General features: G+C 46.4%; 1 protein-coding gene across 25 annotated transcripts in view; it reads left to right on the top strand.

Moving 5' to 3' along the window:
* LOC146340384 (NXPE family member 1-like) overlaps nucleotides 1-26,600 on the top strand; it is a 44,641-nt gene extending 18,041 nt beyond the window's left edge. For 2 of the 25 annotated variants that reach the window (XM_084860649.1, XM_084860648.1), the window contains exons 2-9: nucleotides 198-359; nucleotides 3,980-4,092; nucleotides 6,168-6,228; nucleotides 7,250-7,946; nucleotides 11,557-11,618; nucleotides 12,412-12,633; nucleotides 13,661-14,133; nucleotides 19,166-20,849. In XM_084860649.1, the coding sequence (XP_084716775.1) occupies nucleotides 4,012-4,092; nucleotides 6,168-6,228; nucleotides 7,250-7,946; nucleotides 11,557-11,618; nucleotides 12,412-12,633; nucleotides 13,661-14,133; nucleotides 19,166-19,204 (1,635 nt within the window). In that variant the 5' untranslated portion in view covers nucleotides 198-359; nucleotides 3,980-4,011 and the 3' untranslated portion in view covers nucleotides 19,205-20,849. Of the gene's footprint in view, nucleotides 1-197; nucleotides 360-3,979; nucleotides 4,093-6,167; nucleotides 6,229-7,249; nucleotides 7,947-11,556; nucleotides 11,619-12,411; nucleotides 12,634-13,660; nucleotides 14,197-18,693; nucleotides 20,850-21,663; nucleotides 22,279-24,895 lie in introns of those variants that run through there. The other 23 variants (XM_084860658.1, XM_084860656.1, XM_084860647.1 and 20 more) reach the window with 22 other exon arrangements.
* The last annotated feature ends 128 nt before the right edge of the window (nucleotides 26,601-26,728 follow it).

Genomic DNA, 26,728 nt, shown 5'->3' with positions numbered 1-26,728 from the left:
GGCGGGTGTAGAGTAGTGCAGTCCGACATTGCAGTGTAGTTCGACGTTGCAGTGTAGTCCTGGTGTGTTGGTGTTTTAGGGAAATGCAGGTGGGGCTGTGAAGTTGATCGTAGCAGCAGTGCAATTTATTAAGGGGTAGAGCAGGATGTTGTTATGTATATAGCTGTAAGACAACCTGCCATTTTTATCTCTTGTAGGAATCCCAAGTGGAACCTCTCCCCATCTGTCTCTTAGTACAGGCCTTGGTTCTCACAACACGACGGTGTGGCTTATTTCACTTGTGTTGTGCTGGGCAGCCGTGTGTGCCGTCTTCGCATGGTGCCTGCAGGCACCCAGCTTGCTCCAGCTTGTCATGTCAGGTGAGCCCAGGCAGCACGTCTTCGTTGAGGGTCAAACAACCCTCAAAAAACCCATGGCTTATTTTAGAGTTATCTGAGGGGTGTCTAGCCTTCAAACAACCCCTGTCACCTGGGTTCGCATGGCATGACAAGCCACGGCAGGACACAACAGCCTCTTTGGGTAAATCAAGACACGATGGGCTGTCATGTCTGCAAGCAGGCCCATTACGCCATGCAGCTCCCACCCCCCCAGTGACCACACCCTTTACCACTGTAATGGGCCTTGCCCCAATGCCATTACTGGGGTGAAGGGAATCAGTGAAAGAAGGCTGTAAATTGCTCCTTGAGAGAGGGAGTGGCGTGGGCCACTTTACTGGAGGCGGTAATTAGGCCTGTGACACATCCACCCTTTCCCCACTTGTCATTATTGTTTCATCACCACTCCTCATGAAAATCGTCACAGCATCAGGTACAAATTCCAACTCTAGAATCCTTAATACCTTTATATTCCCTCAACTTCTACCTTTAGGGAAAAACAGAGAACAAGTGCGTGAAGAAGGCATGCAACAATAATCACCTCAAAATCCACCACAGAGGTGTTTTTCTCCTACTGCCCAGAAAAACCTGTTTTCTTTTTCAGACCTTTAAAACCGTCACGGCCATCACTCTTCCAGAGTGGTTAATTGTTGTGAACTCCCCAGAGAGCTTCGTCTATTGGGTGGTATAGAAATATAATAAATAAATAAAAGAATTGAGGATTTTAGCTGTGGGTGGAAAGATGTTGTCTGGACACCAGGTCTACCCACGGAGAAACAGAGAGGTAAACCTGGTGTACAAATTTATCTTGGCAGACCTGGTGCCCAGGCCTTGTAGCTGCTCAGTCACCAGATCTACTGTACCAGAAGTAGTAAACCTCCAATACTATTAGGGCTTTTTAAAAATGTGCAACCGTGCACAAAATTAGGGCTGTATGGTGCTGGGAATTCCATTCAGTTTAAGCCTGATGGGATTCTGCAGCATTTCTGTTCCAGTAAGCAGTAAGCTGTAGCAATTCCCCCCTGCCCCCATTCCAGAAATATATTGTGCATTTTGGGGGGTCCCACAATTCGGGCAAATTATTATTTGCACAATTTGGGGGTCTTGAAATTTGCACAAATACTGTCATAATTTTTAAAAATATTTTGTATTGGCAATCTTGCGCAAGTCCACATAATCTCAGGTCCGCTTGTTCTCTATGTAGCCCCACAGAGGCATATTCCCCTCTTGTCAATATCCTTTTCAGTTCCATTCTCTCCACACGCTGCTTCACATATCCCAGCAGAGACATATTCTATACTTGTCAAAGAACGTGTAAATTTCATCCTCAACTTCAGTACCTCCCAAGAAAAGTGGGGGTGGGGTGGGGGCTGACAAGTTATTTGACAAGTATGGAATATGGCTCTGCTGGGCTAAAAGAAATAGTGTGTGGAGAGGATGAAACTGACAAGGATATTGACAAGAGGGGAATATGCCTCTGCAGGGCTCGGTAGTGGACAGGTGTGGACTCGGAATCATGTCCACTTGTGCAAGATTGCCGATTTTATTTTTTATTATAACACCATTTGTGGAAATTTCAAGATTCCACCCTCAAAGAATATTACACAAATTGCCGCCATTAAAAACAAACTGAAATCCGCATATTGGCTTGACTTACTACAGATCAAGTCGACAACCATGGAGGGGAAACAGAATGAAATCCACAGGACCGAACTTGAAAAATCTGTCAGGTTTTCACCACCCCTCAATGGAATTCTCTCGTGCATCCCTACATATAATGGGCAGTACCAGGAAAAATATGCAATTCCAAAAGAAAGTTGCTGTAGTTCAAAATTTAAGACATGCAAAAGTTGTATTGTGAGCTGATATAAAAAGTGGCTAATACCAATGTGAAAAGAACAGTGAATTGTCCAGGCTCCTGTAGAATCCTAAACCCTGATCAAGCATATCCATTTCTCTTCCCACTGTCAAAGACACTCCCCACAGACGCCCCACAGACTCCACTGCTATTCTCCAGATGCGCCTTCGCCAACCCGGTGCCCTCCAAATGTTTTGGACTTCAACTCCCATCAGCCCCAGCCAGCATGGTCAATGGCCAGGAATGTTGGGAGTTGTCATTCAAAACATCTGGAGGGCATCAAACTGGGGAAGGCTGCTCTAGAGAGTGTTCACCAATGTTTCCAAGCTGAAGGAAATCATTCCGGGCAAGCCAGTGTGTTATGAGAAGGGCAGTGATGCCATAATATCTGATACCATATTCTTAAGACAGCTGTACTGCACTTGCGCATTTGGTTTTGTTTTTTTTCTCTTGCTCCTAAACATGTGTGTTTTTTATCCCTCACTCCAAATAAAGTTTTGTTGGAGTTCATGATGCTTATAGCACTCTTCTGCATTAGCTAGTGCTGTTCAGTTTGTAGGAACTTCTACTGCTAAATGTCATAGAATGTGACACAAAGCAACAAAGTGCGCACACAAGGAAAATGAAAAAATGTGTTGTAATGGCACATGCTATGCATGCAAATTGCAACCAGAAACTGCTGTGCAGCTTTATGCCTTCCCCCACCCCAAACTGGAAAAATTGCTGCAGATGCCCTTGAGTGTCCAACCCATATACATAGAGCAGGGTTGTTGTTTTATGGAAAAATTTGAACTGCACAGTGGTATGTGATTGTCATGTGCATGCATATCACACACCCATGCATTTTTCTTGTTTATGTGTGTGCACATGCCGTGTTGCTTGGGGTCACAATCAATGACATGAGGCTTTTACCCCACCACGTTATCAAGGGTTGTGCTTCCAGATTTTTTGTGGAATTAAGATCAGCTCCTTTACACATTTTTTTTTCCTGGGGGTTTCTTTCTCTTCCTTTCTATATATTCCATTACACAACCACTACGTGGTGCTGTGGTTATGGTGGAATTGCACAAATACACCAGGTTTTTTTGCAACATTCATAGGAATACCAGACTTTTCTTGTTAGGAAAAAGAACACTAATGGTTGCAAAGAATGGGAGAGGCCCTGGAGGATGACGATGTTGTGTAAAGCACTCGCAAACTACAATGAGTGTGGAATCATGACCACACAATAAATGCCTTGTGTGGAAAGGCTCTTAGAAGCCTTCACAGAGTTGCAGAAAAGCCTCAAACTAAGAATGCAGAAGAGTATTATATTCAAAGCTTCACACACAAAAATCATGAACTCTAACAATACTTTCATGGTTTTGAAAACAATTGTTCTGTTTTGAACTGCTATTTTAAAGACACTTTCCCCCACAAAATACACATTTTTATATGCATTTTACCTCAAAACTTGCATTTTTATATGCATTTTGGTACTCTTTCTTTTTTAAAGCCACTAACTCCATCAAAACACTTGGATAAATGTACCATGCAAAGGATAACTGCATTCCAATCTGCACATTCCTACAGAAGATGCGGATCAGAGTGGTTCACTTCCAAATGCAGACCGAACGAAATCTGAGAGCATCCCTAGTTCCAACACTATACTGGGGTTTGAATACTTGGTGATGTCATCCTGGGCATGTGTGTGTGGTGGGCCCAGAATCAATAGTGGTAACAGGGAAATTCTCTGTGTCTTTCACAGGGGTAGCAAGAACATCCTTCTAGGATCCTGTCATGAAGGTGAGAGCTTTCCTGGTCCTTGTGCTTTCAGTAGTCATCATCCTCAGCTATACTCTCCACAGAACTGAGATCAAGGTAGAAATTCCCAGCCTGTTTTCCATAACGAACTCATTCATAAAGCTAAAAAGTGGCATCTGTCTGTCTGTCTGTCTGTCTGTCTATCTTGTGTCGCTCTGGTGAAATCATTCCATATGATGTTGTATTAGTATCTGATGACTTCCACTGAAACCCCAAAGGTGTGTTGGTGAGGTGGGGAGCAGAGCTCAAGACAGCTGAATATTAAATTAAAAATTAATTTTCAACTCTACTAAAAATATATAGTTCACAAATGCTATAGAGTGGGAGAAGAACTAGAAGCTCACTGTTCAGGGCTCTGCCTCCTCACTCTCAATGTCAGCTCTGTCTCCTCTTTTTCTCTGAGTCAAATTAAAACATTATGTAAGATGCAGGAACATCCATTTGCTTTCATTGTGCTTACTGTTATCTTTGGAATTCTCCCATTCCATTGCATCAGCAAACCTGTTTGAGCCAAGCCCTAGTATGCTTCTAAAGCCTTTGCCAATTCGAGAGTGAAGATCGCCAGGATTTTTGTCTGTTTTTTAGCACTTCCTCATATGAATTCAGTTGCATTTTAGATTTCCATAGAAGAATGGAACAAAAGAATACCTGAGATGGAAAACAACGATCAATGCCTGCAGCAAAAGATACAGGCACTGAAGTGATAGGATGTTGATTTTATCCTTCCTCCATATACCAGGGTCCTGAGAAATACCCTGCCTCGCCCTCCCACAGCTAGGGTATTTTGCAGAAAAACCCTCACATTTTTATTTCAGCATCTTCACAAAACTCTCTCTCTCTCTCTCTCTCTCTCTCTCTCTCTCTCGTAGGGATGTACGAAAGTCACTTACCTTTTAGCGAAATTGATTCGAGGTGGGGGGGAGGTGCTCCGTCCCTCCCCCCAAAATTCTGGCCGGGGGCAGAGGCGCTCCGTCCTTCCCCCCCGAAATTCTGGCCGGCCGGCTCCGCTCTGCAGGGATTCTGCAGAGCTGCTGGCCAGCTCCGCCAGCAGCCGGACATCTGGCCGCTGGCTAGCAGGGACGCAAATGGCAGCAGCCGTAGCCGCCGCCGTTTGTGTCCCTGCAGTCAGCCGTGACAGGCTACGTAAATGTTTACGTAGCCTATCACGGCTGATTTAAAAGAAAAAAACAAACAAACGCGCGTACGCAAATGGCGGCGCCCATGGGCGCCGCCATTTGCATTCCTTATTTTGACACGTCTTAGTCTACGTAAACATTTACGTAGACTAAGACGGCGAAAATAAGGGGAACGCAAATAGCGTAGCGCTATTTGCGTTCCCCTTATTTTCGCCGTCTTAGTCTACGTAAATGTTTACGTAGACTAAGACGTGCCAAAATAAGGAACGCAAATGGCGGCGCCCATGGGCGCCGCCATTTGCGTACGCGCGCTTTTTTTTTTCTTTTAAATCAGCCATGATAGGCTACATAAAGATTTACGTAGCCTATCACGGTGTTTTTTTTAAAATCTAGCTGTGATAGGCTACGTAAACCTTTACGTAGCCTATCACTTTTTTTGTTTTTTTTTACTGGAAATGGCGGCGGCAGCAGCCAGTCGGAAGACCGGCCGCCAGAGCCGCCACCACCGGGAAGATCTGCCCAAGGTAAGTCCCGTCCCGGGGGGGGCGGGGGGCAGACCATTCCGCCACCGATTTTGGGGGGCCAAATGCGCTGGCATTCGGCCTCCCTGAGATTCGTGGCGAAATTCTTTGACATCCCTATGTGTGTGTGTGTGTGTGTGTGTGTGTGTGTGGTCTCTGCTGATCACCTCTCAGGCTCTCATGCATGGAGCCAATTCACCTGTTTGAGCTGGGAAGGCAGTTATTTCCATGTGTTCAGAGGAAGCAGCCTTTACCTTGGTCAAGACAAGGGTAAATTTAGCTGAATATTGCATATTTTGACTGGCAGTGGCTCTCCAGGTTCTCAAGCATAGGTCCTTTGTAGCTCCTGCCACCATACCCTTTTTTAAACTGGAGATACCAAAGTTGGAACCTGGAATATTCAGTATGCAAAGCGTGTTCTAACATTGAGCTATGGTCTCTCTTTGTAATAATTCTTTCTCTCTGTATGCTCAAGGTTACCATCTTCAGAGGTCTCATGAGGCACCTAGGAACAGTTGAACTTGCAACAGATGCTGGTAAGAACTTGTTAATCTTCATAACCAAATTGGGTATTACTTCAAAAATATATCTGAGAAAATATAACACATTGCAAACAAGGCTTATTATTGAAATAAAAGAAGTACCATTTGTAACCTATTTTCTTGCTGTCCTACCTGGAAGATTAAACATATATCGCACGTTTTACAGGAAAAAAGGAAAGGTTCCTCCTGTGCAAGCACCGGGTCATTACTGACCCCTAGAGGGACGCCACTTATGTTGGCGTTTTCATGGCAGACTATAGCGGGGTGGTTTGCCATTGCCTTCCCCAGTCGTGACTACCTTTCCCCCAGCAAGCTGGGTCCTCATTTTACCGACCTTGGAAGGATGGAAGGCTAAGTCGACCTGAGCCGGCTACCCAAGACCCGGCTTCCACTGCGATCGAACTCAGGTCATGGGGAGAGTTTCAGTTGCAATACTGCCACCTACCACTCTGCGCCACACATTTTACAGACATTTCTATTATTCAAGTTGCCACCCGCTAGATGAAAGCCTTTGAGATTGAAGGCTCCCAAGATTCCTGTGCCCTACTGGGCTGCTGCAGACCAGCCAGGGGAAGAAAGAGAGCTGATTTTTCACTTCTGGCCTCCTTTAAAAATGTCCCCACTAGATGGGCCTCTGCACCTATCTAGTAGAGTTATGCTGGTGGAGGCAGGGATGGGACTGCAGAGACAAAGGACATCTTGGCCTCCTCTGCTCCCTGCCCACTGGAACGCCCCTTTCTGACCTATCCAACATAATCTGAGGCCAGTTTTGTGACCTTGGAAAATAACCATGATGGTTCTTTCCATGGCAGCTGCAAAGGGGTGGTGTATGGGTGGTGGGAGTGATTGGATCTTGGAGTCCCCCTTCTGGAGTTGGAGCAGTGTCTATGGCTTCAGGAGGAGAAATCCAAAAAATCCTATGGTCCCTGGGATGTTCTCAGGGACCATACGGTTGTTTCCTTATTCAGATAAATTATGAAGTAATCAGTTTTTAACAAGAATATTTCAATCAAAGATACCAGGAGCAGAATTTGGCTAATGAATGAAGACAATACAAGCCATACTAGGGTGGAATGGGCAAAAAAGGAGAAAGAAGTTACAGACATCCTTACAAAACTGGACCAGCTGATGCCAAGTGTCAATTTCATGCAAATACAAACCACCACAAGTGCCAAGAACAGTAAGGCTGCCGTAGTGAACCATCAGGATTCTTACTGTGTTGGAGACCACTTGATGGTTCGATTGGATTTGTATGACTACTTGGGGAAGAAGAAGGAATATGGAGGGGACTTCTTACGAGCGAGGATCTATTCATCAAGTCTGAAAGCTGCAGCTTCAGGGAATATCGAAGACTGTAGGAATGGGACGTACCTGGTCAATTTCACCCTGTTTTGGGAAGGTAATGTCAGTGTTTCCCTCTTGCTCATCCACCCCAGCGAAGGGGCTTCTGCACTGTGGGCAGCAAGGAAGAAAGGCTACGACAAAATAGCTTTCACAGGCAGATTTTTAAATGGCAAATCAACTGTCCTCACCCAATGTGGTTTTAACATAACCACAAAGGCAGAACTCTGTGAGTATCTAGATGAACGAGACCAGGAGGCCTTCTACTGCGTGAAACCAAACAATGTGCCATGTGAAGCTTTCATCTCCCTGAAGTCCTACAACACACCCATCTCATATCTAACAGACGTGGAACGAAGCCTTTTAAAGAGGTATTTATGTTTCTGTTCAGTCTGCAAAAGTTTAACTTTAGGACAGTGTTGAGCTGTGCATTTGCTCCATTCAGCTTCTGAACAATCAGAAGGCCCTACATAACCCCTGGGGTAGCTAAATACTGACAAGGATGTTCTCAGACATTATTTGAGAACCAAGTCAGAATGGGAGTGCCTTGTCACCTTTTCTTCCCAGCACTGGATAAACATGTTTCCCCTTCATTTTCTTCTCAAATCATAAATCAGTGGCATGATGGTGCCATGATGTGTCCAGGGAGCTCTGTCTCCATTTCCATTCCTGGGGTTTTGAGGGTGGAATGATTGCAAATAGGTGAAGGCACCCCTTTCCCCTGCCATTCATTCCACTCCTTGCTGCTTCATCAGCCTGGCTTGGTTAAAAATGGGGTGAGACTTTAAATTGTGTGTGTGGGTTCATATTTCAAACTTCCCCAACTGCATATTTGCCCCATCACTAATAAAAACAATATATGAGGAGGAGATGGGATCCCAGCAATACTGGGGCCACTTGAGCAAGATGAGCTGAAGAGAAGCTGTATCTGCTCAGTCCACAGCTTTCAAGCCAACCTGGCGGGTGTCTCCACCAGCGATCTACTCCGAGCTGGCTGCATGTTGAGGCCATTAGAGATACATGACGTCGTGGCCATCCAGCAGCCACCTGCGAGCTTATCAGAGAAAAACTGGATTTCCTGAGACAGCTTAAAGTCTGATTCTTTTCCTTAAGTCGGGCTCTCCATGGCATAGTTGTTGTATGCCCCAACCCCCACATTTAGCTTGGGTATGCTAGCTCTGCCCAGGGGTGTGCCTTTCACCATGACCCCTGTCAAGGGGCATTTCATCCCATTGTGCTAAATGAGGCTTGCCCTCTGAATGACCACAGAAATGACAGAGAAGCCCCTCAACTGACATGGCACATTTGAAAGCCCAATTCCTTAAGTGCGATTAAGCACGATCTTGAGGCTCTGATTCATTGCCTTAGGAAGTAACTACTTCACAGCTTCCTTATAGAGATCCTGTGTGTTAAAATGGGGGCTGGTTTCCATCTCTTTCCCACAACAAACCCATTAGTGACTCCTCAGAAGTAACTTCCATTGTGGTCAATGAGGTACTGCAGGTTAAAATGGGGGCTGGTTTCCCTCTTTGTGTTCTCCCCTGCCTCTTTACCAGCGCAAGCATATGTGTGTCTACTCGGAAGTAACTCCCATTGTGCTTAATGAGGCTTGCTCCTGAAATGCAGGTGCATCTGAACTTTCAGGGAAAAGGAGAAAGGGGGGAGAGGGGGGAAGCCTCTCTTACTGGTTGAGCAGCCCCTGCCAGTCAGATGACATTCACTCCCACCCCCACTGGGAAGTATGTTCTGTGAAGCGATTTTTACTGCTGCAGAGAACCTGCTCGTGGAGCCCTGCTCACAGCAAAGCCAGTTCCTTAAAAAAAAAAATCCAGTACTCCTCCATTAGCTTCTCCTTCTGTTGTTATGAAAACATGGCCCTGGAGTTAGGGATGGCGGAGAATTCCAGCACGGGCCCCAATGAAGCGGATTCCAAAGAATCTGGCCTCCAGAGTCCATGGTGGAATGGGGCACTCACCTCTTCCTCCCTCTGGAATCTGTCCGGGCCAGCTCCTCCGTGCAACGATCCTGTGGGGCTGGCCGCTGGGTCTGCATTGCTGGCGATACGGCCAGCCACCTTTGCCATGCCATATCGCTGAGCTAACTCCAGACACAAAAGGTGCACACTGTGCCATTTGCGGCTGTAAAGCTGTTAGATTAACCTAAATACAGTCGTAAATGGCTGCATTTATGTTAACCGAACAGCTTTACGGCCACAAATGGCGTAGTGGATACCATTTGTGTCCAGAGTTAGCCAAGCGATATGGCATGGCAATGGTGGCCAGCTCCGCAGGATTGCTGCGGAGTGGAGCCGGCCCGGACAGATTCTGGGGAGCGGGATGGATTGCCTCCCCCCAATGGTAGATTCCCACCTGGACCAGCAGGTAGGGAATCCACCCATCCCTACCTGGAGTTGTTTTATAATGAAACCATATCATGTTGCAAAAGCATAAACATAGCAACTGCTTATGGCAAAAATAGTGTCCCTGTGACTATTAAGCCCAACACAGCACCAGTTAGAGTAATAGACAAAATATTGTGTTACAAAACGTTGGGGCTCGACTGCTGGGAGAGGCAAAGAGTTGGAGGCAATTAATTTCCACCTAGAGAGGGGATGGTCCTGTTCAGGGTTGCCTTCCCAGAAAGATTGTACAGGGATGTGTGAAGAGTGCCCTGGCAGCCTCTTCCAGTCTACTCCAATAGCCAACGCAAGACACAGACGAAAGGATTCTTTTCAAGGCTTTAATCCTGTCACAACTTAATGACTCTTTCAGATGCTAATCACCAGCGACTAAGCAAGGAACAGCAGAGTAGCCTATGCTCCGAGTAGGCAGTTGGTCCCTGTTTGAAGGAGAATCACGGGAAGACCCTGAACTTATGAGCTAGGGAGAGATCCTCCCTCCTTCCCTTGGGTCCTTGGGACGCGACCATTGTTTGCACGCCAAACGAGCACTATGCCTCCTTTCTGTGCCCTCCATTGCTTGTCGCTCTTTGCGTCTGCGGTGAGCATCTAAGAAGCCCCCCTCCTGCACTCCCTCACTGCCAGGGTCACTATCTATCTCTGGAATGCTGGCAGGAGGAATCTCTGCCAGGTGCTGTCTGAGCCTGTGAGGGATGAGCTGGCCCCTCTCCCACGGATTGCTGTTCCTCCTCAGAATCAGAACTGCTCTGGGGCTCCATGGGCTCAGTTTCCACCCTGACAGGATGGTTGCACCACGGGAGGGCCAGTGTCTCGGTAGCTATGTGGTGTTTGGCTTTTAAAATGTGTAGTCCATTTTTGTAATATGCTCTTATATATTTAAGAGAAGTTTCTCCAGCTTTTTCACTCCATTAAATGAGTTGCGCAAAATGGCTTACAAATTTTAAAAACATAAAACCAATAACTAATAATTAAAACACATTAACAAGTTAAAAGTAGCAGCAAACACAAACACACACACAACAAAAAGCCAGTAAATAAAATTAAGCAACAGCGGAGTCAAACCCTCGCCGAAAGAGATGAGTCTTCTCCTGCTGGCAGAACACAGATAAAGAGGGAGGGGATGTAACCTCCTGGGGCAGGGAGGCCCCACTTGGGCACTGCCCCAAGACAGCCCTCCTGTGCGTTGCCACCCCCACGCCTCTGATGGCCACGACACGCGCAAGAGGGGCGCCGCAGCTGATCCACAGGTGCCCTCGGGAGGAGCTGGAATCTGCATGCTGTCCTCCGGGTTTTCTACCAGGTGCACGTTATGATGTTCTCTTGCTCCACAGCTGGAGCATGCTGGGATCTTTCCTGGGCCATCTCTATGCAGTTTGCCATCTGTCTCCAGTCAGAACATAGGACTCATCTTACTAGATCAGACCAAAATGCTTCTAGCCAAATTTCCGATAAGTACCACTTAGATGCCAAAATTAGGTGTGACAAAACCAGTAGCACTGGTTGCTGGTTGATGTTTTCTGAATTCTTTTTGATTTAACGACCATTTTCTCTCTGTTTTGAAGGTCCAACATTGGAGTTGAGATTCCTCAGACATTTGGGGACATTCGTGTTGTAACCTGTGAAAGTGACTTGGATTTTCTGTTTTTGCTCCCAACATTGGTGGCATCTGGCCCAGGGTGCTTCCAGGTGGAGGGCAATGAGAACTAACAGATAAAAGGCTGATAAAAAGCTATTCCAGCATTCCTTCTTTAAAGGATTTTTTTCTTAGAAGGAAAAATTGTGGGAGAAGTGGTGGGAAAACACGGGAGGGCTACAAATTGAAGATAACGTGTCTGGACCCACGTAAAATTCCATGAATGGGTCAATGGCTTTATAAAAGCCACATCTGGAAGCACCCAAGGACAGCCTGGTAATATTCCCCTCCTTCCTTCAATCTTGCCTCTGCTTGGGAAAACTGGCAAGAAAGTCTGTGCTGAAGCCCTTCTTATTCCTCCAGCCCTCTGAGGTCACTGAGTCTTCTCCTTCTCCCTCTGTGCATGGACACTTGGGCTGCTCTGCTGGTTTCAGTTCTTTCTTGTTCTTTTTACTTCCTGTGAGCCATTCTGAAAGTTATTAGAGTGGAAGCAGGATACCAAACAACTGTAAGAAATATATTAATATTCTGGTGCAGTTCCATCTTGGGACATTTCATTCCTCCTTCAGAATTGGCAAATGGCTCCTCAGAGGTAGAATTGATGGGCTATGTGAAATGTTACCTGTGAGGTGGCTACTTTTCTCCTTCCTGGGGCTTTGGGATTCCCACTGATTGTCCCGGGCACTGTCCAGCCATTGGCACCTTCCTTCAATGCTGCTTCTCGCACAGTGCCCAAGTCACAGAGTTTGTTGCCAACTGCTTTTTATTTGTTTCCTTTTACCAGGCAAAAACAAGACAACGTCGAACGAGAGGTGCAGGTTTAGGATAAATTCCCCATTTCCCAGTGGCTTTGCATTACAGAACCAATGGCGCCCTGTTTTCTGCAACATGGCCAGTTTGAACACCTTGGACCAGATTTACACTTGCTTGAAAGGAAAGGTGGTTTACCTCCTGGGAGACTCAACGTCACGGCAGTGGATAGAGTATCTCACAAAGAATGTGAAAAGTACGTATACAACATAGATTTGTTGCCAGAAAAATGTAGCCGCTTCTTTCCTGGTGTCCGCAATCCTTTCTGTTCCACAACAAGATCTTTCCAGTCTTACAGAATTAGGTTTAGGACAGCTCTTTGACCCATCGGGGCTTGAGTGTTGACATTTCCTGAAATCGATTTGGTTACTGAAAATATGGTTATAGAAGTTTGCCTTGGATGGTGGCAAAGCTAAGTGAAAGGTTTTAGTGAAGTCAATGCAAGGACGACTAGCAGAGATCACTCTAACCGGGTGCAGCTGGTATCACTCAGATTGGATGGTCTGCAAGAAATCAGTGTATTTCCTCAGTACCCTGGTGCCACTTGAATATATGCAGGGATGAATTAATGTTGTTGTGCAGGTATTTGCTTGCTCATTCATGCATTTCAATTACGCACAGAGCAAAGGGAAGTTTTGATGGAGTCCTGTTTGGGGTTGGCTCATGCTGGGTGGTTTTGTGTAAGCTGCCCATCCTCCCTCCCTCCCTCCCTCCCTCCCTCCCTCCCTCCCTCCCTCCCTCCCTCCTCATGATGTTCTTGCTGGGAAAGGAGGAGCACCAGCTCCCACTGGCTTTGCAGCTCCTTGGTCTGCTGGGTGGACCGACGCTGCCCTTTCCTGCAACCCTGTAGCCCTCAAGCAAGTAACAGTATTGGAGACTAGAGGCTCTAGCCAAGAGGAACTCCCAGAAGGGATTTGTTCTCTAGATACATGACCCTAGATACGTATCTAGGGTCAGATACGTGAAGTCCTGTAAAATACTCAGAAAGAAATTAGTGCGATCGCTATAGAATGAAACTCACTGCTAATCAGGGCGTGGAAAGAAATCTTGTCCTGTAGCAGATGGAAGTCTATGTATGTTTCTCCATAAAACAAACAACCTTGTTGGATCCAAACACATAAACTGACTGTTCAGTAGACTTTTCTCCGCAACAAGTAGCCCAGTAGTTTTTAGAGGACTGTTACCAAAACCCTGTATTGATTTTGTGTCTATTCCTACCTTAGCACTTAAGTATCTTGAAAACCATGGAACTGGGAAGCACCCAAATTTAATAGCTGTGGATATGGCCAGAAACATAGAAATCCAGTGGAAAAAACACAACCACCCCTTAGTCACTGCTAGTGAATACCTGGTAACAGATCACAACTACGTCACTCGGGAGATAGACAACATAGGAGGAAACAAAGACACGGCTGTTGTCATCGCCTTGGGCCAGCACTTCCGCCCCTTCCCCATCGAGCTCTTCATCCGCAGGGCGATTGGTGTCCGGGGAGCCATCCAGCGCCTTCTCCTGAGGAGTCCAGACACACGAGTCATCATCAAGGGAGAGAACATCCGGGAGATGGATGTGGACCAGGAGCGATTCAGTGACTTCCATGGCTACGCTCAGTACCTTGCAGCAAAGGACGTTTTTCGGGATCTGGATGTGGGTTTTATTGATGCATGGGACATGACCATTGCCTACACCACAAGCAGCGTTCACCCACCAGACCATGTGATTGGAAATCAAATTGATATGTTCTTAAATTACATTTGTTAATTCAATCTGAGTGCTGCTCAGTGGTTTTTTTTTGAGTCAATTAAAACCCTGCTAAATGGGGTGGCCTAAAGGGCTACTCCAAATACACTTTTAATTGCAGAATCTACACAAAAGTAGACCTACAACATCGTCCTCACACAACACTGTTGTTTCCTGTCCCCTGCATAATGTCCCCAAATTTCAGCCTCTTACCACTTCCCATTTTCATTTTGGAAAAAACCCTGGGGCATGGGCATAAAGTAAGCCAAGAACCTATTGATTTTGCCTATACGGTATATTTATGTCCCCCAAAAGCAGGCAACGTACCTCGGGGTATAAAAATGTCCCATGGATTTTCCAAAGGAAACTGGTCTATGGCAGCAGGCTTAACTACCTTGGATGTCAGCAGGATGGCACAAACCCTGGGATTTCAGACGGGAACATTTACCTCACCAGAGACAGACATTAAAATGTTAAGGGGTAGAAAAATACCCCACAACACTGAGAAACATTAGTTGTTAGTAATAACAAACCACCCCTTTAACGTGGGCTCAGAAATGCACGGCAATATGTACTGCAGTGCTGGTGTCACACGAGCCAACGGCCCAGCCACCACCAGCATCTGGGCAGCAGTATTCTGCACTAGCTGAAGCTTCCAGACAGTCATAGAATCATAGAATAGTAGGGTTGGAAGGGGCCTACAAGGCCATCGAGTCCAACCCCCCTGCTCAATGCAGGAATCCAAGTCAGAACATGCCTGACAAATGGCTGTCCAGCCTCGTCTTGAAGGCCTCCAGTGTGGGAGAGCCCACCACCTCCCCAGGTAATTGGTTCCACTGTCGTATTGCTCTTACAGTCAGGACGTTTTTCCTGATGTTCAGCCGGAATCTGGCTTCCTGTAACTTGAGCCCATTATTCCGTGTCCTGCACTCTGGGATGATCAAGAAGAGATCCTGGCCTTCTTCTCTGGGACAACCTTTCAAGGACTTGAAGAGTGCTATCATATCTCCCCTCAGTCTTCTCTTCTCAAGGCTAAACATGCCCAGTTCTTTCAGTCTCTCTTCATAGGGCTTTGTTTCCAGTCCCCTGATCATCTTTGTTGCCCTCCTCTGAACCCTCTCCAGTTTGTCTGCATCCTTCTTAAAGTGTGGTGCCCAGAACTGGACACAGTATTCCAGATGAGCCCTAACCAGTGCTGAGTAGAGGGGAACTAGTACTTCCCGGGATTTGGAAGCGATGCTTCTATGAATGCAGCCCAAAATAGCATTGGCCTTTTTTGCAGCCACATCACATTGTTGGCTCATATTCAGCTTGTGATCGACAACAATTCCAAGATCCTTCTCACTTGTAGTGTGGTTGAGCCACATATCCCCCATCTTGTAACTGTGCATTTGGTTTCTTTTTCCTAGGTGCAGAACTTGGCATTTGTCCCTATTAAATGTCATTCTGTTGTTTTCTGCCCAGCGCTCCAGTCTATCCAGAACACTTTGAATTTTGTTTCTGTCTTCCAAAGTATTAGCTATCCCTCCCAATTTTGTTTCATCTGCAAATTTGATCAGCATTCCCTGCACCTCCTCCTCCAAGTCATTAATAAAAATGTGGAAGAGCACTGGGCCCAGGACTGAGCCCTCTGGTACCCCACTCGTTACCTCTCCCCAGTTTGAGAAGGTCCCATTGATAAGCACTCTTTGAGTCCGATTCTGGAGCCAACTGTGGATCCACTGGATCGTTGTTTCATCTAGCCCACTTCGAGCTGGTTTGCTCATCAGGATATCATGGGGCACTTTGTCGAAAGCTTTGCTGAAGTCGAGGTATATGATGTCTACAGCATTCCCACGGTCTACAAGGGAGGTGACTTGATCAAAAAATGAGATCAGATTTGTCTGGCAGGACTTGTTTTTGACAAATCCATGTTGGCTTTGAGTAATCGCAGCATTGTTGTCAAAGTGCTTCCAGATGGATTGCTTTATGATCTGCTCCAGAATTTTCCCTGGGATTGATGTCAGACTGACTGGTCTGTAGTTCCCAGGTTCCTCCTTTTTACTCTTTTTGAAGATAGGGACAACGTTAGCCCTCCTCCAGTCATCTGGCACTTCCCCCGTCCTCCATGATTTCTCAAAGAGAATAGACAGCGGTTCTGAGAGTTCTTCTGCCAGTTCCTTTATGACTCTAGGATGCAGTTCATCTGGCCCTGGAGATTTGAACTCATTCAAAGTAATGAGGTGTTCCTTGACCATATGCCTGTCAATCTCAAGCTGCAATCCTGCCCCTTCAGCCTGTACTTTGCCTTTGCCAGGGGGGTCATAGACCCTCTTTTGGGAGAAGACTGAGCCAAAGTAGGAATTGAGCAACTCTGCCTTTTCTTTGTCATCTGTTATCGTTTTGCCATCCTTATTTAATAGCTGAACCACCATTTCTTTCCTCTGCCTTTTACTATGCACGTAGCTGAAGAAAGTCTTTTTGTTGTTTTTAACATCCCTTGCTAACCTCAGCTCATTCTCAGCTTTAGCCTTCCTGACGCCATCCCTGCAATTCTGTGCTATCTGCCTGTACTCTTCCTTTGTTACTTGGCCTTCTTTCCACTTCCTATATGTGTCCTTTTTTGTTTTCAGGTCATCCCTAAGCTTTTTGTGAAGCCACATTGGCTTCTTCTGTTGTCTTCCACCTTTTCTTCTTGTTGGAATTGCTTGTGATTGTGCCTTGAGAATTTCCTTTTTTAAAAGCTCCCGCCCATCTTGGACTCCTTTTCTCGCTAGCATCGCTTGCCATGGGACCTTACTGATCATTGTTCTGAGTTTATTAAAATCAGCTTTCCTAAAATCCAGGGTATTTTTATCCAGTGTACGCGTTTGACTACACTCGGCTTTTGCTTCCCTTAGAACCAAGAACTCAAGTACAACATGGTCGCTTTCCCCCAGAGTTCCTGCAACTGCTACATTATAAGTAGTCTTCAAATAATAATAATAATAATAATAATAATAATAATAATAATAATGTATTATTATTTTATAATACTCTTCAAAGTCACCCCACATACACCGCTTTACAGTAGTCCAGCCTGGATATCGAATACTGTCACAACTGGTGTACCAGCCTAAGCGGGCAAAAACGTCCTCCAAGCCACCACGGCCACTTGAGCTTCTCCAGTTAGCACCGAGTCCAGGAGCACACACAGACTCTGCACTTGGTCCTTCAGGAGGAGTGCACCCCCAGGAGGAGTGCACCCCACATGTAATCCTTTGTCCATGTTAGTCATTTTCCCTCCACACGGTGCTTCTGCCTTTTCTGAGTTAGCCCTCATCCATCCCAAAACCACCTCCGGACACCCATTCAGGAGGTGGTCTTGGGGTCATTCGATGGAAACAAGAGGTAGAGCTGAGTGTCATTCACATACTGGTGACACTTCAGCCCAACGCTCCAAATGACTTCCCTCAGCAGCTCCATGTAGATGTTGAAAAGAAAATGGGACAAGATGGAACCTTGTGGCACACCACAGACCAACGGCCATGAGGTGGAGCAGAAGTCCAAAAGAGCCGCCTACCAGGACTGTTCATCCAGTAAGAGTTGAAACCACCATAACTCTGTGCCTCCTATGCCCAACCCAGATAAAACAATGCAGAAGGATACTGTGGCTGATGGTATCAAAAGCTTTCCAGTCTTTCTTTGCTGGGTTAGATTTAGGGCAGCTGTTTGACCCAACATGGCTATAGGGTTGATGTGTGTTACAATCGATCGAGTTACTGGAAATACTATGATAGAAGGCTGCTTTGGATGGTGGTAGAGCTAAGTGAAAATGGCAAGGTTTCATGAAATTAATGAATGGATGAATGGCGGAGATCGCTCTAACCAGCTGAAGCTGGTATCATTCTGATAGGATGGTCAGTAATAAATCAGTGTATTTCCTCAGTCTCCTGGTGTCACATGAATGTATGCAAAAATGAATGAATGTTTTCATGTATGTATTTTCTTGCTCATTCACTTGTCCCAATTGTGTAAAGGGAGCTTCTGATGGAGTCCTGTTTGGAGATCAAGCTCCTTGCAGTGTTGGCTCATGGTGGGTAGGTTTGTCTAAGTCGCCAATCCTCTCTCCCTTCCTCTTTGTGAAGTTCTTGTGGGGAAAGGAGGAGCACCAGCTCCCAGTGGCTTTGCATCTCCTTGGGCTGCTGGGTGGACCGACGCTGCCCTTTCATGCTACCTTGTAGCCATCAAGCAGGCTCTAGCCAAGAGGAACTCCCAGAAGAGATTTGTTCTTTGCTCTGGGTAAGTTCCATGTAGTCCTGTAAATATTCAGAAAGAAAGTACTAGAATCACTGTAATATGCTAATCAGGGAGGAGAATGAAATGTAGTCCTGTAGCACATTGAATAGTGTGCATGTTCCTCCTTAAAACAAAGAACTTCAGTGGACCCAAGCACGTAGACCAATGTTTCAGTAGACTTTTCCCCACAATGAATAGCCCAGTAGTTCTTAGGGGACAATTATCCAAACCCTGTATTGATTTTGTCTCTTCCTACATTAGCACTTCAGTATCTTGACACACATGGAGCGGGGATACATCGGAATTTGCTCGCTGTGGACATGGCCAGAAACATTCAAATCCAGTGGAAAAAGCACAACCATCCCTTAGTCACTGTGTATGAATATCTGACAAGAGATCACAACTACGTTGCTCGGGAGATCGACAACATAGCAGGCGACAAAGATACTGCAATTGTCATCGCCTTGGGCCAGCACTTCCGCCCCTTCCCCATCGAGCTCTTCATCCGCAGGGCGATTGGTGTCCGGGGAGCCATCCAGCGCCTTCTCCTGAGGAGTCCAGACACACGAGTCATCATCAAGGGAGAGAACATCCGGGAGATGGATGTGGACCAGGAGCGATTCAGTGACTTCCATGGCTACGCCCAGTACCTTGCAGCAAAGGACGTTTTTCGGGATCTGGATGTGGGTTTTATTGATGCATGGGACATGACCATTGCGTACGGCACAAGCAGCGTTCACCCACCAGACCATGTGATTGGAAATCAAATTGATATGTTCTTAAATTACATCTGTTAAGACACGAAAGCAAGCCAATGGAAAAACTCTCATCACGCAAAAGCTGATAATTTTGGATAAATAAACTAAAGAGTCAATTAAAACCCTGCTAAATGGGGTGGCCTAAAGGGCTACTCCAAATACACTTTTAATTGCAGAATCTACACAAAAGTAGACCTACAACATCGTCCTCACACAACACTGTTGTTTCCTGTCCCCTGCATAATGTCCCCAAATTTCAGCCTCTTACCACTTCCCATTTTCATTTTGGAAAAAACCCTGGGGCATGGGCATAAAGTAAGCCAAGAACCTATTGATTTTGCCTATACGGTATATTTATGTCCCCCAAAAGCAGGCAACGTACCTCGGGGTATAAAAATGTCCCATGGATTTTCCAAAGGAAACTGGTCTATGGCAGCAGGCTTAACTACCTTGGATGTCAGCAGGATGGCACAAACCCTGGGATTTCAGACGGGAACATTTACCTCACCAGAGACAGACATTAAAATGTTATGGGGTAGAAAAATACCCCACAATACCGAGAAACATTAGTTGCTGGTAATAACAAACCACCCCTTTAACGTGGGCTCAGAAATGCACGGCAATATGTACTGCAGTGCTGGTGTCACACGAGCCAACGGCCCAGCCACCACCAGCATCTGGGCAGCAGTATTCTGCACTAGCTGAAGCTTCCAGACAGTCTTCAAAGTCAGCCCCACATACACCGCTTTACAGTAGTCCAGCCTGGATATCGAATACTGTCACAACTGGTGTACCAGCCTAAGCGGGCAAAAACGTCCTCCAAGCCACCACGGCCACTTGAGCTTCTCCAGTTAGCACCGAGTCCAGGAGCACACACAGACTCTGCACTTGGTCCTTCAGGAGGAGTGCACCCCCAGGAGGAGTGCACCCCACATGTAATCCTTTGTCCATGTTAGTCATTTTCCCTCCACACGGTGCTTCTGCCTTTTCTGAGTTAGCCCTCATCCATCCCAAAACCACCTCCAGACACCCATTCAGGAGGTGGTCTTGGGGTCATTCGATGGAAACAAGAGGTAGAGCTGAGTGTCATTCGCATACTGGTGACACTTCAGCCCAACGCTCCAAATGACTTCCCTCAGCAGCTCCATGTAGATGTTGAAAAGAAAATGGGACAAGATGGAACCTTGTGGCACACCACAGACCAACGGCCATGAGGTGGAGCAGAAGTCCAAAAGAGCCGCCTACCAGGACTGTTCATCCAGTAAGAGTTGAAACCACCATAACTCTGTGCCTCCTATGCCCAACCCAGATAAAACAATGCAGAAGGATACTGTGGCTGATGGTATCAAAAGCTTTCCAGTCTTTCTTTGCTGGGTTAGATTTAGGGCAGCTGTTTGACCCAACATGGCTATAGGGTTGATGTGTGTTACAATCGATCGAGTTACTGGAAATACTATGATAGAAGGCTGCTTTGGATGGTGGTAGAGCTAAGTGAAAATGGCAAGGTTTCATGAAATTAATGAATGGATGAATGGCGGAGATCGCTCTAACCAGCTGAAGCTGGTATCATTCTGATAGGATGGTCAGTAATAAATCAGTGTATTTCCTCAGTCTCCTGGTGTCACATGAATGTATGCAAAAATGAATGAATGTTTTCATGTATGTATTTTCTTGCTCATTCATTATTTATTTATTTATTTATTGCATTTATACCCCGCCTTTCTCCCTCTCGCAAGGAACTCAAGGCGGCTTACATTATCCTCCTCCTCACCGTTGTATCCTCACAACAACAACCCTGTGAGGTAGGTTGGGCTGAGAGTTTGTGACTGGCCCAAAGTCACCCAGTGAGCTTCCATGGCCAAGTGGGGACTAGAACCCGGATCTCCCGGCTCCCAGTCCGTCACTCTCACCACTACACTACACTGGCTCTCAATTTGTCCCAATTGTGTAAAGGGAGCTTCTGATGGAGTCCTGTTTGGAGATCAAGCTCCTTGCAGTGTTGGCTCATGGTGGGTAGGTTTGTCTAAGTCGCCAATCCTCCCTCGCTTCCTCCTTGTGAAGTTCTTGTGGGGAAAGGAGGAGCACCAGCTCCCAGTGGCTTTGCATCTCCTTGGGCTGCTGGGTGGACCGACGCTGCCCTTTCATGCTACCTTGTAGCCATCAAGCAGGCTCTAGCCAAGAGGAACTCCCAGAAGTGATTTGTTCTTTGCTCTGGGTAAGTTCCATGTAGTCCTGTAAATATTCAGAAAGAAAGTACTAGAATCACTGTAATATGCTAATCAGGGAGGAGAATGAAATGTAGTCCTGTAGCACATTGAATAGTGTGCATGTTCCTCCTTAAAACAAAGAACTTCAGTGGACCCAAGCACGTAGACCAATGTTTCAGTAGACTTTTCCCCACAATGAATAGCCCAGTAGTTCTTAGGGGACAATTATCCAAACCCTGTATTGATTTTGTCTCTTCCTACATTAGCACTTCAGTATCTTGACACACATGGAGTTGGGATACATCGGAATTTGCTCGCTGTGGACATGGCCAGAAACATTCAAATCCAGTGGAAAAAGCACAACCATCCCTTAGTCACTGTGCATGAATATCTGACAAGAGATCACAACTACGTTGCTCGGGAGATCGACAACATAGCAGGCGACAAAGATACTGCAATTGTCATCGCCTTGGGCCAGCACTTCCGCCCCTTCCCCATCGAGCTCTTCATCCGCAGGGCGATTGGTGTCCGGGGAGCCATCCAGCGCCTTCTCCTGAGGAGTCCAGACACACGAGTCATCATCAAGGGAGAGAACATCCGGGAGATGGATGTGGACCAGGAGCGATTCAGTGACTTCCATGGCTACGCCCAGTACCTTGCAGCAAAGGACGTTTTTCGGGATCTGGATGTGGGTTTTATTGATGCATGGGACATGACCATTGCGTACGGCACAAGCAGCGTTCACCCACCAGACCATGTGATTGGAAATCAAATTGATATGTTCTTAAATTACATCTGTTAAGACACGAAAGCAAGCCAATGGAAAAACTCTCATCACGCAAAAGCTGATAATTTTGGATAAATAAACTAAAGAGTCAATTAAAACCCTGCTAAATGGGGTGGCCTAAAGGGCTACTCCAAATACACTTTTAATTGCAGAATCTACACAAAAGTAGACCTACAACATCGTCCTCACACAACACTGTTGTTTCCTGTCCCCTGCATAATGTCCCCAAATTTCAGCCTCTTACCACTTCCCATTTTCATTTTGGAAAAAACCCTGGGGCATGGGCATAAAGTAAGCCAAGAACCTATTGATTTTGCCTATACGGTATATTTATGTCCCCCAAAAGCAGGCAACGTACCTCGGGGTATAAAAATGTCCCATGGATTTTCCAAAGGAAACTGGTCTATGGCAGCAGGCTTAACTACCTTGGATGTCAGCAGGATGGCACAAACCCTGGGATTTCAGACGGGAACATTTACCTCACCAGAGACAGACATTAAAATGTTATGGGGTAGAAAAATACCCCACAACACCGAGAAACATTAGTTGTTAGTAATAACAAACCACCCCTTTAACGTGGGCTCAGAAATGCACGGCAATATGTACTGCAGTGCTGGTGTCACACGAGCCAACGGCCCAGCCACCACCAGCATCTGGGCAGCAGTATTCTGCACTAGCTGAAGCTTCCAGACAGTCTTCAAAGTCAGCCCCACATACACCGCTTTACAGTAGTCCAGCCTGGATATCGAATACTGTCACAACTGGTGTACCAGCCTAAGCGGGCAAAAACGTCCTCCAAGCCACCACGGCCACTTGAGCTTCTCCAGTTAGCACCGAGTCCAGGAGCACACACAGACTCTGCACTTGGTCCTTCAGGAGGAGTGCACCCCCAGGAGGAGTGCACCCCACATGTAATCCTTTGTCCATGTTAGTCATTTTCCCTCCACACGGTGCTTCTGCCTTTTCTGAGTTAGCCCTCATCCATCCCAAAACCACCTCCGGACACCCATTCAGGAGGTGGTCTTGGGGTCATTCGATGGAAACAAGAGGTAGAGCTGAGTGTCATTCACATACTGGTGACACTTCAGCCCAACGCTCCAAATGACTTCCCTCAGCAGCTCCATGTAGATGTTGAAAAGAAAATGGGACAAGATGGAACCTTGTGGCACACCACAGACCAACGGCCATGAGGTGGAGCAGAAGTCCAAAAGAGCCGCCTACCAGGACTGTTCATCCAGTAAGAGTTGAAACCACCATAACTCTGTGCCTCCTATGCCCAACCCAGATAAAACAATCCAGAAGGATACTGTGGCTGATGGTATCAAAAGCTTTCCAGTCTTTCTTTGCTGGGTTAGATTTAGGGCAGCTGTTTGACCCAACATGGCTATAGGGTTGATGTGTGTTACAATCGATCGAATTACTGGAAATACTATGATAGAAGGCTGCTTTGGATGGTGGTAGAGCTAAGTGAAAATGGCAAGGTTTCGTGAAATTAATGAATGGATGAATGGCGGAGATCGCTCTAACCAGCTGAAGCTGGTATCATTCTGACAGGATGGTCAGTAATAAATCAGTGTATTTTCTAAGTCTCCTGGTGTCACATGAATACATGCATGCATGAATTAATGTTTTCATGTATGTCGTTGCCTGCTCATTCATATGTTTCAATTATGCACAGAGGAAAGGGAAGTTCTGATCGAGTTCTGTTTGGAGAGCAAGCTCCCAGCTCATGGTGGGTAGGTTTGTCTAAGTCGCCAATCCTCCCTCCCTTCCTCCTTGCGAATTTCTTGTGGGGAAAGGAGGAGCACCAGCTCCCAGTGGCTTTGCATCTCCTTGGTCTGCTGGGTGGACCGACGCTGCCCTTTCATGCAACCCTGAAGCCCTAGGGATGTATGAAAGTCACTTACCTTCTCGCAGGGGTGATGATTCGCGGTGGGGGCGAGGCGCTCCGCACCTCCCCCCGAAATCCTAACCAGGACGGCTCCACTCTGTGGCAACTCCGCGGAGCCGCTGGCCGGGTGCATTCGCAGGCGTCTGGAGCCTGCAGAAGCAAATGGCGGCGGCTACGGTGGCCGCCATTTGTGTTCCTGTTTTTGGCCGTGACAGGCTACGTAAATACTTAGGCTACGTAAATACTACGTAAATACGTACGTAGCCTATCATGGCCTAAATGAGGAAGTGAATGGTGGCTGCAGACACGGCCGCCCTTCACAAAGCAGCGCGAATGGCATCAGGTAAGTGCTTCGTTTCGCGCGCCTTTCACGGGGTGGTGGAGCGGGGGGCTTCGTTCTGCCACGGATTTCGGGTGGCCTAATGCACTGGCATTCAGCTTCACTGAGATCCGTGGCGGAATTCTCTGACATCCCTATGTAGCCCTCAAGCAAGTAACAGTATTGGAGAGGCTCTAGCCAAGAGCAACTCCCAGAAGAGATTTGTTCTCTGCTCTGTGAGAGTTCCATGAAGGCCTGTAAAATATTCAGAAAGAAAGCAGTGAAATCACTGTAATATGCTAATCAGAGAGGAGAAAGAAATGTAGTCCTGTAGCACATGGAAGTCTTTGCATTTTTCTCCATAAAACAAACAACCCCATTGGATGCAAGTGCATAAACCAACCGTTCACTAAATGGTTGGTTTATGCGCAAGTATCCCAGTCATTTTTAGAGGGTAGTTATCAACACCATGTATTAATTTTGTGTCTATTCCTACCTTAGCACTTCAGTATCTTGACACACATGGAACTGGGAAACACCGGAATTTGATCGCTGTGGACATGACCAGAAACATTCAAGTCCAGTGGAAAAAGCACAACCATCCCTTAGTCACTGTGCATGAATACCTGACAAGAGATCACAGCTACGTTGCTCGGGAGATCGACAACATAGCAGGTGACAAAGACACGGCTGTTGTCATCGCCTTGGGCCAGCACTTCCGCCCCTTCCCCATCGAGCTCTTCATTCGAAGGGTGATTGATGTTCGGGGAGCCATCCAGCGCCTTCTCCTGAGGAGTCCAGACACACGAGTCATCATCAAGGGAGAGAACATCCGGGAGATGGATGTGGACCAAGAGCGGGGTAGTGACTTCCATGGCTATGCCCAATACCTTGCAGCAAAGGACGTTTTTCGGGATCTGGATGTGGGTTTTATTGATGCATGGGACATGACCATTGCCTACACCACAAGCAGCGTTCACCCACCAGACCATGTGATTGGAAATCAAATTGATATGTTCTTAAATTACATATGTTAATGTTAAAGGAAATCTAATCTGAAAACTCTCATCATATGAAGCAGATAGTTCTGGATAGAGAAGAAAAAGGAAAAGAAGATTTCAAAGTGGTATACGGAAAAATCTAATATTTGATACAATGGAAATGCATAAAACCTAAGTATCAAGATGCTAATACTGCCAGCATAAGTACTATTACAACCAGTGAAAAATGAGAATCTGAATTTTAAATTGAGAGCCTTCATCCCATTGGAATGAGGTGGCCTGGCAGCGCGAGCAGGGGGATGTTCATTGCATTCATGAAGTTGCGGCCCTGGTTTGCCCCACACCTGTTGTCCGCCTGCTCATTTTGAGTTAGGTCACAAGCTGCTTTTGCTCCATGGGGTGCTCCTCCAACCTGGGCTTGGGGAAACTTGGGGGCGGTGGCCATCAGTGGAAGGTGAAGGTGAAAAGCCCCTCTGTGAAAGCTGCACACTAGCATTGCTTTGGGTCCTGGCCATAATGTCCAGAGATTGATCTGGGCCATTTTGGCAAGGCAAAAAATGGGTGGGAGCAGCAAACCTCAGATCAAAATCTTCACATGACCCTGAGGAAAAATAGTATCATTGCTCAGTTGTTCAGTCGTGTCCGACTCTTCGTGACCCCATGGACCATAGCACGCCGGGCCTTCCTCTCCTGCGCTCTCTCTTGGAGCGTGCTCAAGTCCATATTCATTGCATCGGTGATGCTATCTAGCCATCTCATCCTCTGCCATCCCCTTCTCCGTTTGCCTTCAGTCCTTCCCAGCAAAAAATAGTATAGTCTTATATTATTATGCCTAATGAATTTGAAGTGTAGCAGCTCTTCTGCGGAGGCAGCTAATTCTTTGCGGGGTAGGGAAATGCCAACCAATGCTTAATAAAATTCATGACTGTATGCAGACTCATTATGATACACACACGCACACACACACACAATGTTGTGCATAAAAAGAAGGCTTATGGGACTTTAGTGCACTCATGTATATTAAACAGTGTTCTTTCATACACACCAAAGTGCTGTGCACCACTATTTTGCTACTATCATGGTTAACTTAATGAAGGTGTGTGTGCCAACTCAGTTCCTTTAATGCTGTAGTCAACTGCGTTAGTATTATTTTAGGAAGCAAAGATCAATGTGTTCTTTAAAAGTACTTCAGTAAAGAAATGAAGCTACTATATTCCTCCCTCTTGATCTTATCTCCTGGATGAGGGCTTCCTTGGCATTTCTTACCCTCAGACCTCGCAGCTCACTTTTTCCCCCTACTCCCTGCCAGTTTGGGAAAAAGTTTCATGCATCT

This window comes from Heloderma suspectum, chromosome 6 (genome assembly GCF_057233095.1).
Source record: "Heloderma suspectum isolate Gila_16-S chromosome 6, 16-S_ref, whole genome shotgun sequence".
NCBI lineage: Eukaryota > Metazoa > Chordata > Lepidosauria > Squamata > Helodermatidae > Heloderma > Heloderma suspectum.
This window is presented reverse-complemented; position numbering and strand designations above follow the sequence as displayed.